Source organism: Macrotis lagotis, chromosome 5 (genome assembly GCF_037893015.1).
Source record: "Macrotis lagotis isolate mMagLag1 chromosome 5, bilby.v1.9.chrom.fasta, whole genome shotgun sequence".
Classification (NCBI taxonomy): domain Eukaryota; kingdom Metazoa; phylum Chordata; class Mammalia; order Peramelemorphia; family Peramelidae; genus Macrotis; species Macrotis lagotis.
Genome location: NC_133662.1, coordinates 131,980,622 through 131,996,885, shown reverse-complemented (window position 1 = coordinate 131,996,885; position 16,264 = coordinate 131,980,622). Strand labels below are relative to the sequence as shown.

The following is a 16,264-nucleotide window of genomic DNA, read 5'->3' as shown; positions in this document are numbered from 1 at the left end:
CAATACATATGTAGTTATCAAACAAAAAAGGGAAATTTCTTGTAGAAGTAGGGTCTATTTTATTTTTGTCTCTATCTCCCCAGGACCAAGCAGTGTCTGACCCAAAGGAGTTACTTAATAAATGCTTATTGATTGACAGGCTGCTTCCTTATCTGTATGATTTGGGAAGGTAGAGGTAGGTGACCTGAGAGGCCCCTTCTAAGCTCTAAATCTAAATCTGTAATCAGTCTGTGATTTCATCAGTATGGGAACTTTTGGTGCACAGAATGCCTCTACTAGTGTAGTTCACAGCTCTTCTGTAATTTATATTCTTAGGAAAGAGCCTGAGATTCAGAAGTTAAATGACTGGTCTATGGTCACTCAGTTGGAAGTATCTGAGGCAAGATTTGAACTTAAGTTTTCCAGATTCCAAGCCCAGAACTATCCATTATGTTATGTTGCCTCTCTCATTAGGGTATGATTTTTTAAAAAAATGAATGGTGCAGTTCAGGGCATTATGTAAATGTACACAGACATTACACACACACAACAATATATTGCTTTCACTGAAGAACTTTTCCACAGTACTTTTACATCAAAGGAAACACCTTCACTGAAGAATCAAAGTATGAAGGGGCTTGCTTTGCTGGAACTAGTTCTGACTCATTTTCACTACTAAGAATCAACAGATTATTTTCAACATGATTGGGCAGCCCTGCCCAGATGTGGTAGGATTTATCAGTTAAAGGTTAGGCTGCTACACAGGCTGCAGCTTTCCAAGTAGATTCCATTTCAATAAAATCAACGTTTAGTTTTCAATGTTAAGATTATAGTAATTAAGCTTCTCCTAGTGTGTGGTGTCTGAACAGGAAATTCCTCCTATTTCACTCTCAATAATAGTGATTACAAATGTCTAGAATGTCTCCGGTTTCCATTAGGATTTGTGATATGGAAAAGAACTCCTCTGTCATTTGGCTTACTACACTTTGCCTAAGGTAGTAGCTGCTCAGGGAATAAACACTCTCACTTAGTAGCAGTGACTACTGTCAAACATTTCATATCTAGGAAAGAGAGACAAGCTGATAGTGGAGTGCATAAAATCCCAGTGTTTTTAAGAGCCAAGGCTAAAGCTCATTCAATCTAGAAGTACCTCATGTCTCCAAACTTCTTGCTGATGGCTGTGCCCACGTTGCTGAAAGCTGCAGTCGCCTTCTGCCCTGCATGGCTCAGAGTTTCATGGGTTTTCTTATAGCTAGAACAATAAGAGAGCAATAATAAATGACTCCATTCAGATAACAAATTGAATAACCTTTATCTGACTCCTAGATCCTTATTCAGAAAGTTATCTCTACTCTTTTATAGATTTAAGAGGCAGATAATCCATAGAAGTAAATATTCCTATTCATCCTGGGATGGTTATTGGGATGGGACTGTAGTTCACTTAAGGTAAAAACCAGATCTTGGAATACCATTGCAGTAAACATGGACTCACAAAAATAAGAACATATATCTTTTAAAAGTAATCTGTTCTACATGCTAAAAGCTTCATGAACCACACTTAAAGAATCACCATGATTCAGTACTATGTCTAAGTAAGCTATGCCTAGGGATTCAAAAAGGTAGATGATGCCTATAGTGAGAAATTTAAGTTTTTGTTAGGCCTTTAATTTGTGAAAAAAATAACTTGGAAAAACAAAATGAATTTAGCTATTTGACCTATCTTACCAGTGTTAAGATGTCTGACTGACAAGATCAGATTGCTCAAAAATACTCAGAAGCTATGAACAAGGACAAACAATGTGCCCTTCAATGTCTGGATGCAAGGATGAAGGTGAACTAAACAATTTCTTGAAATTTCCATCTCTGATAAGAATAATAAACATGTAAACTAGTACTTTATCTAAAAAAAGTTGTTATTCATACTCAACTCTTGTACAAGCAATTTGAAGCTGGAACCTGAAGAATCACCTACATCAAAGATGTCAAATATACAGCTTGATGACATACCTCCTGAGCTGTATGAACCAGATTAAAATGTAATTTGAAAATATTTAACGAAATAAATAAAAATGCAACCCCTCCCTAACACAGATAATGTTAATGAATGTTTTTTCTAGATTGGTATGGCCCCCAGGAATCCTTATTTATGGGTTAGTGACCCCTGTTTCTATTTGACTTTGACATCACTATCCTAAATAACCAATTTCAAGTTGTTTTTAATTCCTTATCCTATTTAAGACCATACATAGTATTGCAGATTGAGAGACTGAAAGCAACTTTAGAAATCACCTAAGCCAATCCCTTCATTTTAAAGATGAGAAAATTAGGGTAAAGAGAGTCTAACAATTATTCATGATCATGTTCATACTTAAGTGAACTTCTGAATCCCAATCCATCATGGCTCTGAGCTACCTTCTGTATGGATGGGGCTAACAAGTCTTTTAATATTCTTTTCAAACATCTGAGGAGATGATAAAATAAAATGAACAATTTATTTTAGTCACTTCAATAAAACATTCCTAAAATGTTCTGGGTTTTCTTTTCCAGTTTTAAAGTACTATACAATTCAGTTCCTAGAATCTAAATAGAAGGCTAGTTCAGTCAGCTTCTTGCATGTCAAAAGGAAGAATTCTAGAAGGTCCCCCCTTTTTTTTTAGGATTTTGCAAGGCAATGGGGTTAAGTGGCTTGCCCAAGGCCACACAACTAGTTAATTATTAAGTGTGACTCCAGGGCCCTTGCTCTATCCACTGTACCACCTAGCTGCCCTGAAGGTCCCTTTTTCTAAGGAAGGAATGTCTGCTTTTTTAGACTGGGTATTTGTTCCTTTTCTAATGGGCTAATCCATTGCTGTCTATCTTTCCTATCACTCTTCCCAAATCTATAATACGGTACCTTTGAGAAAATTTTGTAAAAGATTGACTTTTGAGGAAATGGATATATCAATCTTTCTACCTTAGAAGGGTTAAGAAACACATTTCCCTCATAAGACCCCAACAAATATTTCCTTCTCTGTTAATGTTTTGGGATTTGAATTCTTGTATTCTTGAAATGCTTAAAGCAAAAATAAGCCATGTTTTAGGGCATTGGATTTGAAGTCAAGATGATTCTTAATAGCTGAACAAATAATTTAACTTCTGATTTTGGTTTCTGCATCTGTCAAATGAGGTGCTTAACTTAATGGCCTGTTTGAAGCCCTTCCAAATTCTAAATCTATAGATTCTATTAAAGCAACGACACAGGACAATCTTACACTTCCAAGTTCATAAGAGAATTCATCAAAAATACCCTAATCAGCACCCTGCAGAGTGGAATTATAAGCTTATGAAGTCACCACCACCAACTAGCATGTGCCAATTTCCATAAAGTTTAAAGATATAAACCAGTTACTCAATTCATAAAAAAAAAAAACTCATTTACTGAAAATTTTCAGGGTTTCAAAGTATGCAATGTATTTAAATAGGGTACTGGGTTACAAAGATGATAAAAGACAAGATCCTGTCCATAGGAGCTTTTAATCCAAAAGAAAGACAAATATGACATACCCCAATAGTTTTAAATATATATTTTTTTAATTCTCAATAATAGCCATATAATCTGGCTCTTTTCACTGGTCCCATCCCCATACTTATGCATGTGTCTAGATTTGATGTTAAAAAAAATAAGCAAAACAAAACTAAACTAAATTTAAAAAACTCTTTCTTAGACTCCACTATATTCTCAAGGTATTATTCTATTTCTCATTTTCTTTCATCCCCCAAATTCTTAAGGCAACAGCCCACCTATTACTCAATATCCACTTATATCTTACATCCTGGAATTGCCCCATCATACTATTGAAACCAACCACCAGTGACTTTATTCAATTCTATGAACATTTCTGAGTTCCTACCACAATAAGAACCACTTATATTTATATAGTGCTTTATAGTTTATACAATACTTTATTAACAATAATTCTCATTTTACAAAGGATAAAAATTATATTCAAGGAGATTTTCTGTTAAATCTCTATTCACACAATAGCCATAAATTCAAATGTTTACCTTCTCATTTCAATTCTAACATATCACACTGCTTGCTCTGTCTAAAGTATCATTCTAAGTACTTAATGCAAATGTATGAAACTCAAAGGCTGAAAAACTCCCTGGCATGACTGAATTTGATTAAAATATAATTAAGAAATTAAAGTAAAATAAAAATATAACAGATAATGTTAACTTGTGGTCAATATGCAGCTGGAGCAATTTATTTCTATTTAAATTTGATACTAGTATTGTAGATACAAAGACACAGTACCTGCCTCTTAAGAATTTATAATCCAATACGAGAAACAAATATACAACTACTGCACAAGACAGGATATGATAAATGCTATTAGAGAAATACAGACTGTTAGCCCTTGAACCCATTAAGTTCCAAGTTATAGCTCTATCCTATCAAATCTTGTAGAACAATGTAAGATTAAGATCATAGACTAAGATCAAGTGTACATCTCAAAAACTATATAGATTCTATCTTGCAATACATTTTCAGAAGGAAAAGTGACTGACAAAATTCTTCATAATTCCAGCACCCCAATTCTATGATTGATGGTAGTTCATCCATATATTTCCTTTGAAATTTCTACCTTTGTTCATAATTTTTAGTATTTTTAATTTTTGTTTCTTTCAGGGAATGTAGACTGCAATAGGAATAATATCCTAACCTATTTACTCATGTAAGTTAGATCAGTTTTTTTCCTTGAGAGGTATCTAGACATTCCTAGAGAAGTGGTTGGCTTTAAGATTGATGATGTCACTTCCTCATCTTCTATAAATACAGACCAGCTAAGAGGACATATTCTGAGGCTTTGCTGATGGATTAAGATGAGCATCTCTGGTTTAGCTGAACTCAAGTTATCCTAATTGCCTCTCTTTGTTGAATATCCTTCTGCTATGACTAAACAAATCTCTTTCATGTTAACTGTTGAGTGAGTTACAACTGTCTTGCTTTCTCTCAATAGAGAATCAAGGGAACTAGCCTGAGTTTAGGTCCAGCCCAGAACACAAACCATTCCACAATCTCTCCAAGGAACAAGTTTTCTGGAGTCTGTGTACTGGATTAGAAACATTATTAAAACATTGAGCATCTTGTAGATAGGGGATTCCTTTGTTATCAGACTTTGTCATTCCTTTGTCATTCTGAGATTGAGACAGTTCACATCCCAGCCTCCTGCTTTACCCTAGATATTTGCAAAGAACAAATATATCCCATTTGTCCAATTTATCATATGTAAGTATAGCTGAGGCAATGTTGTGCATTCCCTGTTTCCCCAATCTGCCTTGACAACTCCCTTTTGTGCATTTTCTTGTCCATTTCTTGAAAACTTCTCAAGGGCAGAGAATGTCTTTCTTTTTAGCTTGTATTTATACACCCTCTGCTAATCACAATGCCCAGAATATAGTAAGTTCTTAATAAATGCTTATTTCTGGCCTCCCTGACTGTCTGACCATACCCTGCACCAATAAAATGGACTTATTTAATTGAATAGAAGTGGCAAATGCTCTGGAGGACACCTGGACAAACACAACCAAATTCATCACTGCTTATCTTCTTACACTGACTCCTATTTGCTGCTGTCCCTTATCCCATGCTACTGGGACATGATGCAGGCTTGTCCATCTGCCTAATTTTCTTAGTTTTCATTGGCTTCACCGTCTAATTGCTTCTGGATACAGGTCTCAATGCCAAGTGTAAGGATCTTCTCTTCCTACTGGCATCTAAATTTTTTTCTTTTGTATCCCCATTTGTAGAGGTTGCTCAAGCAAGTTTGAGGTCAAGAGGCCAGTTATTGGCCAAAATAACCTGAGCTCTGTTGACCCTTGAGCTGAAAGCTTCCATGGAACTTTGATTTGATAAAACAACTGTGTCATTCTTGGCCTCACTATTAAGCCCTGTTTCCAAACTTCTTGATGTGGGTCACATCCTGCTGGGTTAATTCCTACCCATAACCAAGTTACATCATTGTTTTTGTCCCATATGCTAATTTTGTGGTTTTCTTCTATAAGAACAGTTTGCTGTTTTCAATAAATGGCTCTGCCAGTTGTCCTGCTGGTATTCCCCACCCAGGTGTATACTGTTTTCTTTTCTTTCCTGAGCTGAATAGATCCCCGATGGTCTGGGATCGCTACACCCATTTCTAAGCACAGTGCCTGGCATATATAACAATGATTAATAAATGTTGTTATCTTGCTGGGTGTGACTTCTTCCCTCAAAAAAAGTTCATTTTTTCTTATGCTTCAACAATCACTTCTGTAGATGCATCATAATCATTTGATTTTTTTACTTCAGAATATCTGCCTACTAAACATCTGATGTTCCCTAGGGACCTCAAACCCAACTTATTTAAAATTAAACCTCATTTTTCTCCACAAAATTGCATGACTCTGGATTTTCTTATTTCTGTTAACAGTATCATCATTCTCCTCTTGGGGCTTCAGGGCCCAGTTTAAATTCCAAATACTTATGAGGCTGCCTTGATCACTCTCATCTCTCAGTGATCACTTTCTTCTGAACTCCAGTAGTACTTTTCTCCATCATGCACTCAAGTCATTTTATTAAGTATATTTCTGATCCCACCAACTAGATTATAAGCTGTTTAAGGATAATGTACACCATAATGCTTTCCACATAGTAAGTGCTTAATAAAAAGTTTATTGACTGGATTGAGGCACCAAGAAAGCAATAAACATTGTTACCTCCAATAAACAAAGGAAGAAACATACAAAGAAAAAAGTGATTTTTTCCCCAAAGTTATTTAGCAATAATACTAATAATTCACATTTAATTCACTTAAGTATGCTTAAAAATATCTTTCCTCCTAACAACCTAGTAGTACAAATACTATTTTTCCATTTTACAAATTAAAAAAAACTGGTATTTAGAAATGTTAAGAAGTTATCAAGCATTGACAAAGTATCAGAGGGAAGATACAAACCTGGATATCTTGATATATAGATATCCTGCAAATCAAGAAGCTGCTACATGTCAAAATGTACAGCAGAAATAGATTCTTCATCAGAGTGTTCTGTTTCTTAAAATCTACTTCATATTATCTACATTTTCATATTAAATGAAAATTTCTTTATGAATAGTAAAGGATATAGAATCATATATAATGTATATTCTGGAAGAGAACTTAAAAATCATCTATACTAATGGTTGTCACAGTCTGAATTGAGGATCCCTGTGGAATCTTGAGATCCCTATAGGGCTGGAGGAAGAAGGGTTCTGGGAAGTCAAAATTATTTTTGTAATAATATTTAGAAGTAATTTGCCTATTAAACTATTTCTCCCTTTTCCAACCATATCTTCATGTGAGGTATGCTTTTCCCTTCATATGTTTCAATCAAAATATCATAAATTATTCTCAAAAGACTGAATGCAAAAAGCAGAAAACCCAGCTATTGTGTATTAAACCAGATATTAAAGATATTTATAGATATCCTTTTCTCTATTTTTTGTTTTGGAAAATAGTTATTTTTCATAAATATTATTTAGGTTAAACATGACATGGAACTTTGATTTGATAAAACAACTCTGTCATTCTTGGCCTCACTATTAAGCCCTGTTTCCGAACTTCTTGACGTGGGTCACATCCTGCCAGGTTAATTCCTACCCATAACCAAATTCTATCTTCATAACAAGCCTGGAGATAGATGCTTTTATTATCTCTATTTTACAGCATAGAAAAGTGAGGCAAGTGATCCCCAGGGCAGAGTCATAATGGCAACATGAAATTAGCATGCTCCTGGAGCTTTTCCATACACAATGCTAAGTGAAGCCTCTACACAGACATTGCAGCTGCAGATCTCACCAAAAAAGACAACATTGAAACAAGTTTTTCAATTGTAGATATTGTGTAGGATCTTCAGTAGAAGGTCTGTCTCTTTGGAGGGGTAAAGGGGAGGAAAAGCCCAGCAGGAGGTTTTTTTAGTCACAGTGCAGTCCAGATCCTGGCAGCCTGATAACAGCATAGGTCTTGGTAGTTAAATAGCAAGTCAGCAGGGAGAGTCTCAAACCCAGATAAAGTCTGAACCTGGGAAGGCTGGGGCAAAAGACAGGACTGGGTTGGGAACAAACCATTGCATAGACAGAGCCTGGACATAAAGGAGGAAAGAAACCTCTGCATAGACAATTCCTGGGCTACACAAACAAATCTTGGACATCCATAAACCAGGGATCAGACCCCAGCTCCTGCACAAAAAGCTTAGGTCTATACTCCCTATACCCAAGGAGCAGAGCTCTAACAATCTAAATGAGCAAAAAACTAAAAGAGTGCTAAACATAAAAAGCTACTATACAGATTAAGATGATAAAAAAGTCACATCAGAAGAAGAAAGCAGTGAAACATTACCTACATGGGAAGACTCAAAGAAGTCTATGAATTGGATTCAAATCTAAAACTTCATATAAGAACTTAAAAAAGAATTTAAAAATAGAAACTAATAAGGGGCGGCTAAATGGATAAAGCACTGGCCCTGGAATCAGGAGTACCTGGGTGAAGAGGTACAAAGACCTATGATAGTAGAGAGAAAGAAGAGAGGGTTCAAATCCTGTCTCAGACATTTAATAATTACCTAGCTGTGTGGCCTTGGGCAAGCCACTTAACCCCATTTGCCTTGCAAAAACCTAAAAAAACAAAAATAGAAACTAATGAATCTAGGAAAGACCAAGATTCTATCAAAGTCAAAAGGCTAAAACAATTGAAGAAAATGTAAAGTACCTTTTAGGAAAAACAAATGACCTGGAAAACAGATCCAGAAGAGATAATTTACAAATTGCTGATCTACCAGAAAGCCTAGATTAAAAAAAAGCCAGGAAAATATCTTTTAGGAAATTATCAGGGAAAACTATCCAAATCTGCTAGTTGGAGAAGACAAAATAGCCATTGAAAGAATACACAGAACTCCTCGAGAAAGAGACCCCAGGATAAAAACTCCAAGGACTCTCATAGCCAGAATTCTCAAATAAAGTAGAAAGTACTGCAAGCAGCAAAAAAGAAGCAATCAAAACAAAGGAAGCACAATTAGACTTACATAGGACTTATCAGCTTCAATATTGAAGTACCAGAACATGACATGGAATACTGTATTTCAAAGGGCAAAGAATTTTGGATTACAACCAAGAATTTATTACCCTGAAAAATTCAGCTTGTTCTGTCAGGGGAAAAGATGGATGTTCAAGGAAACAGAACTGAACAGAGAATTCAATCTTCAAATACAAAACTGAAGAGAATTACATAAATAGGAAAAGGGGAAAAAACAAAATAAATGTTGGTAAAGAACATTAAATTGTATACAAGGCTACAAAGGATGATAACACTTCTAACACTTAAGAACTCTATTTCTCTTAGGATAATTAAAGGGTTGAATATAGTGAAAGAGATTGACCATAGAAGATATGGGTATGGTAGGCTCTTGTCCTTGTATTGAAGAAAACCAAAATGACATCACTATATTTGAAACGAATTATAGGCTAATTGTGGCTGATCAGATCAATACAATCTCAGAGTGCTCTATCATATGTCAGAACAAACAGTCCAGACCTTTACTCAAAATTTAAGTGTCTCATTTTTCTTTTGAACTCCTTTGATTCTGTCTTGCTTATGGAGCTCAGCACTTGCTCTGCTGAGGGCATCCAATGCAGGGCAGTCCTATGCCAATGTCTCCCATATCTTACAATCAGTTGTAAAATTCTTAAGAGAAACCTTCAGTTTATTTAAATCCTTAATTAGATCAGAAGTGATTTTACTAATTACTTAGAGGTTTGTAATAACCTGGGGGCAGAGGGGTGGGGGGGGATATGGGAGAGAGTATTGTGAGGGGGTTTACAAATGGTTCATGAAATGATTTAGTTTTTCTTGATGCTTTCACTCATGAGGACTGTATGTCTGCGGAGGGTACTTGAAAAGGGAGTAAGGTATAAAGTGATTATAATTTGATGTCATTCATCACTCTTGAACGTGATTGTGTGATTATGAGGCAATGCTACTTACCAGTCAAGCAAGCAAGCAATCAATCAACTTTTGACCTTTGGTACTTTGATAGTACTTCTGTCAGGTCAGATAAAAAGGAGTATAATTCGACAAAAGAAATATAAGTACAAGACAGGGTTAAAACAATAAAAAAAAGAAGCCTAAGCATTAGTGGATAAATAACATCAGGTAAAGAGGTACAAAGACCTATGATAGTAGAGGGAAAGAAGAGAGGGTGTGAATGCTGAGTCAGGAAGTGAATAAGATATATTCTCAATTGTGTTTAGAAATCTATGCTACTTTAAAGGGAAGTGGGGGAGGGGGTAAGGGAAAGAAAAGGGAAGAAGGACTGATAAAGGAAAGCTGAAGGTATAAGTAAAAATAAACTGAAAGTTAAAATTTAAAAGAAAAGTTAAAGGAGAAAGGGAACAAAACATTGGTGAGGAGGAATAAGAGGAAAGAAAAGAGAAAAGTACAAAGATAGTATGGAGGAAAGTTAGAATGGACAGAAATACAAAATTAGCAATCTTAACAGTAAATGTGAATGGGATGAACTCTCCCCCCACCAAAAAAAGAGGAGTGGATAGCAGAATGGATTAAAACCAGAATCCTACAATATGTTGTTTAGAAGTAACACATTTGAAGTAGAGATATACAAACAGGGTAAAGGTAAAAAATTGGAGCAAAATATATTATGCTTAAGTGGAAATAAAAAAAAATCAGGGTAGTGATCCTGATCTCAGGTAAAGCAAAAGCAAAAATAGATCTCATTAAAAGGGATAAGGAAGGGGCGGCTAGGTGGCGTAGTGGATAAAGCACCAGCCCTGGAGTCAGGAGTACCTGGGTTCAAATCTGGTCTCAGACACTTAATAATTACATAGCTGTGTGGCCTTGGGCAAGCCAGTTAACCCTGTTTGCCTTGCAAAGACCTAAAAAAAAGGGATAAGGAAGGAAGCTACAACTTCTTAAATGGTACCGTATAATTATTAAAATGAATTACAAGGAGATATGGACAGCAAAAGTGTAATACTGGGGGACCTTCAACTTACCTCTCTCAGAACTAGATAAATCTAAGCACAAAATAAACAAAAAGGAAGTTCAGAAAGTAAAAGAAATCTTGAAAACTTAGACATGATAGACCTCTGGAGAAAACTGAATGGGGATAGAATATACCCCTCCCCCCTTTTTTTTTTTTGCAGTACATGACACATATATCAAAATTGACCATGTACTAGGGCATAAAAACCTAACAATCAAATGCAGAAAGGCAAAAGTAATAAATAAATGCATACATTTCAGATCACGATGCAAATAAAAATTACTTGTAATGAAGGATCATGGAAAGATAAACCAAAAATTAATTGAAACTAAACAACAATTTTAAAAAATGAGTGAATCAAACAACAAATCATAGAAACAAGAAATCAATTCATCCGAGAAAATGATAATGATCAGATATCATACCAAAATTTATGAGATGCAGCCAAGGCACTTTTTGGAGTAAATTTTATATCTCTAAATGCTTATATGAATAAAATAGAGAAAAAGGAGATAAATGAATTGGGTATGCAACTAAAAAAGCTAGAGAAAGAAATTCAAGATTCTCAATTTGATATTTAATCAAATTAGAAATTCTGAAAATAAAGGAAGAGAAAACCATTGACTGGACTTCCAGTCAAGATGGTGAAAAGAAGACAGGCACAGTTCTAAAGTCTCCTAATCTTCCCTCATAAATAATATAAAACAAACCTCTAAATAGAACTGATCAACAAAACCCAGAAAGAAAAGCTAGAACAGGATTTGTCTTCTGAGATCATGGGTGAGTCCAGACACAGACGGGGGGACTCTGTCAGGAGCACAGAATCAGTGAGAGTTTGGGAGCCTGGATTAGCCATGGATTAGCTTGATTAGTGGTGGGGCTGGAGCCCAGGAGCCTGAGGGCCTGAGAACCAGACTGGCTTGGTCAGGGGCGGGGCTAGAGCTTGGCCAACTGTGGGGGCTTGGGTCAACTAGGGAGCTGAGACATTGGTGGTGGTGCTGACCTTCTGGAGCTCACCAGCAGGGCTGGAGGCAGAATTCCGGTGCAGGAGAGCTGCAGACATTGATCTATGGGCTCCTCTGGTCAGGAGGAACTCAGAATCCACACCTCTATTTCAGCCAAAGCCTCTTCCCAGAACACAACTACAGACTACGTCTGCCCCAGGTTCAGGTGTGTGAGCAGCAGAAAAACCTCTGCTGACCACCATTGATCAAAGACAAAAGTATTCAACAGCTTCAACCACTCCCTCCAGGCAAAGGGAAAGGGCCTTAATCAAGGTCATAGACACTCCAGAGAAAGCAACCAGCACCCCCACTGGCCAGCTGGAGATATTACACTCAATAACAAAAACCACTAGCACCCTCTACTGGCCAGCTAGACATATTAAATTTAGTGAGTAAAGCCTCTAGGGATCCCAACACCAAACCTCTGTGAACCAGTCCCTCTGCAACACAAGGTCTTAAGAGAATAAAGAAAGGCCAGTAAAAAAGAGGATCCATAGAAAAATTCTTAAAAGGAAAAGACATTAAACAGCAATGTGGGGGTGATGATCAACCTTGGTGGACTTGCTCATCCCATCAATGCAACAATCAGGGATAATTTGGGGCTGTCTGAAATGGCTGTCTGCTGTCTGTATCCAGAGAAAGAACTGAGGATTTTGAACAAAGACCAAGGACTATTACCTTTAATTTAGAAAAAAAAAACCTGATATCATATTGTCTGATCTTGCTATCTCTTTTACTTTATATTTCTTCCTTAAGGACATGAACTCTTTCATCACATTCAATCTGGATCAATGGAAACTATGCAAAGACTGGCAAATTGCCTTCTGTGGGGGGTGGGGGGAGGGAAACAAGATTAGGAAAAATTGTAAAACTCAAAATAAACAAGCTTTAAAAAATTTTTTTAAAAAAGAAAAAGACACTAACTCAGAGAGACCTACAACCTCTCAGGAGACTATGATCTCTCCAGCACAGAAAGACTTCCTTGAAGAAATAGGGAAGGAGTTTAAAAATCAATTGGAAAACTTGGGAGAGAAAATTAACACCTTGCAACAAGAAAACAATTCTCTCAAAACCTCAATTTGTCAAATGGAAAACTCTTACAAAAATAGAATTGACCAACTGGAAAAGGAGTTGCCAAAGATAAATGAAGAAAATTCTTCTCTAAAAAAAAAAGAATGGTGTCTGTGGAAACTAATGACTTCACGAGACAGAATCTGTTAAATAAAACCAAAAAATAGAAAACAATAGAAGAAAATATAAAATACCTCATCAGTAAAACCACTGACCTTGCAAATAGATTGAGAAGGGACAACCTGAGAATTATTGGACTTCCTGAAAACATTGAAGAGAAAAAAATCCTGGACTTATTATTACAGGATTTAGCAATGGAAAATTGCCCTGATATCATGGAACCAGAGGGCAGCATAGTTATTGAAAGAATACATCGATCTCCTCCAGAAAGAGATCCTAAAATGAAAATACCAAGGAATGTTGTGGCCAAATTCCAGAACTATCAGATAAAAGAGAAAATCCTGCAAGAAACCAGAAATAAACAATTTAATACCTAGGAGTCACAGTAAGCATCACTCAGGTCCTGGCTGCATCAACATTAAGGGATCAAAGGGCCTAGAAAGAGATATTCTGAAGAGCAAGGGAGCTTGGAATGCAGCCAAGAATCCACTATCTGGCAAAGCTGAGCCTGCTCTTTCAGGGAAAAACATGGGCATTTAATGAAATGGAAGAATTCCAAAAATTCCTGATGAAAAGACAAGAGCTAAATAGAAAATTTGGACATCAAGCAGGAGGTACAAGAGACACATGAAAAAGTAAAAAAAAAGTGGGGGGGAGAAAAAATGCTATCCAGTAAGATGAAACTGGCTATATCCCAGCATGGGAAAAAGATTTTCATAACTCTTGAGAATTGTAACTCTAACAGAGAGAATATACCTAACCAGAAGTGATGGACATTCATGACCTATCCATGAGACTGCTATCCAATGGTATGAAACTGGCTATAACCCCACTTGGGAGAAAGACTCTAATAACTCTCAAGAATTGTAACTCTATTAGAATATACTGAGCAAGAAGTGATGGATGCTCAGGATTTCCTATTACTCAGAATGATTTAAAAACACTCCTCCTTAAAAAGGGGGAACAGGAAGGAGATGGGAGTATAGAGGGGATTGAGTGGGGTAAATCTCATTACATTAAGAGGTACAAAAGACCTATTGTAATAGACGGAAAAAAGGAGGAGATGAAAAATACCTGAATCTTCCTCTCATCAGAGTTGGCTTGAAGTTAACTTACACACACACTTAGTTAACTTAAAAAACATCTTACCTTTCAAGTATAAAAAGGGGAAAAGGGGAGGGGGGCAGAAACAGGGAGAGGAAAAAAGGGGGAACTAACAGAAAGAAGGGAAGAAAGAAAGGGGGAAAGGGGAATTCACAGAAAGAAATGGGAGGAGGAGGATATAGGAGGGCAAACACACTGAAGGTGATGGTATATAGAAACAAAATACTGGGGAATACAGGTAAAGAGAAAAAAGGGGGGGAATACAAACAGAGGGAAGATAGCATGGAGGGCAATAAAGAGTTAGTAACTATAACTTTGAATGTGAATGGAATGAACTCTCCCTTAAAATGTAAGTGAATAGCAAACTGGATTAAAAACCAGAATCCTGCAATATGCTGCTTACAAGAAATTCATTTGAAGCACAGAGATACATATAAAGGTAAAAGGTTAGAGCAAAATATATTTTGCTTCAGCTGAAGTGAAAAAAGCAGGGGTAGCAATCCTTGAAGCAGACAAAACAGCTGCAAAAACAGATAGCATTAAAAGAGATAAGGAAGGAAACCATATCCTCCTAAAAGGTACCTTAGACAATAAAGTGATTTCAATACTGTATATGTATGCACCCAATGGGATAATCCAAATTCTTTTTTTTTAGGTTTTTGCAAGGCAAATAGGGTTAAGTGGCTTCTCCAAGGCCATACAGCTATGTAATTATTAAATGTCTGAGGTCAGATTTGAACTCAGGTACTCCTGACTCCAGGGCTGGTGCTCTATCCACTGCACCACCTAGCCACCCCAGAATCCAGATTCTTAGTGGTGCAGCTGAAAGAACTACAGGAAGACAAAACTTGACTAGTGGGAGAACTCAACCTCTTGGTCTCAGATTTAGATCAATCAAATCATAAAAATAAACAAGAAGGAAGTTAAGGAGGTAAATAGATTGGTAGAAAATCTAAATATGATAGACCTATAGAAGAAATTTAATGGGGATAGAAAGGATATACCTTTTTTTTCCTGCAGTGCATGGAACTTACACAAAAATTGACCATGTACTAGGGCATAAAAACCTAACAATCAATTGCAGAAAGGCAGAAATAGTGAATACATCTTTCTCAGATCATAATGCAATAAAAATCATATGCAATAGGACCAGGGAGATATAGAACCAAAACTAATTGGAAAGTGAATAACCTCATTTTAAAGAATGAGTGAATCAAACATCAAATTATAGAAATATTAATTATTTTATCCTAGATAATGACAGTAATGAAACAGCATACCAAAACCTATGGGATTCACTCAATGTGGCTGTCAGGGGATATATTATATTTTTAAATGCTTACATGAATAAATTAGAGAAAGAGGAAATCAATGAACTAAATATACTACTAAAAAAATTAAAGAAAAAATTAAAACCCCCCCAATTAAATATCAAATTAGAAATTCTAAAAATTAAATGAGATTAATAAAATTGAAAGCAAGAACACTATTGAACTAATAAATAAAACCAAGAGTTGGTTTTATGAAAAAACAATAAAATTGAAAAACCTCTGTTTAAATTTGATTAAAAAGAAAGAAAAAAAGAAAATCAAATTGTTAGTAACATAAATGACAAAGGTAAAGTCACCATCAATGAGGAGGAAATTAAAATAATAATTCAGAATTATTTTGTCCAACTGTATGCCAACAAGTTTGATAATCTAAGTGAAATGGATGAATATTTACAAAAATGTAAGTTGAAGAGAAAATTAAATACCTAAAATAACCCTAACTCAGAAAAAGAAATTCAACAAGTCACCAATGAATTCCCTAAGAAAAAATCTCCAGGGCCAGATGGATTCACAAGTGAATTCTATCAAACATTTAAGGAACAACTGGTTCTAATTCTATATAAACTCTTTTGAAAAATGGATGAAGATGGAACTCTGCCT

The 16,264-nt window shown here is 35.9% G+C and overlaps 1 protein-coding gene across 8 annotated transcripts in view; it reads right to left on the bottom strand.

Annotated features, from left to right (window-relative positions):
• TPD52L1 (TPD52 like 1) overlaps positions 1-16,264 on the bottom strand; it is a 158,634-nt gene that overhangs the window by 14,117 nt on the left and 128,253 nt on the right. For all 8 annotated transcript variants that reach the window (XM_074187498.1, XM_074187503.1, XM_074187499.1 and 5 more), the window contains one exon: positions 1,130-1,231. In XM_074187498.1, the coding sequence (XP_074043599.1) occupies positions 1,130-1,231 (102 nt within the window). The remainder of the gene's footprint in view (positions 1-1,129; positions 1,232-16,264) is intronic.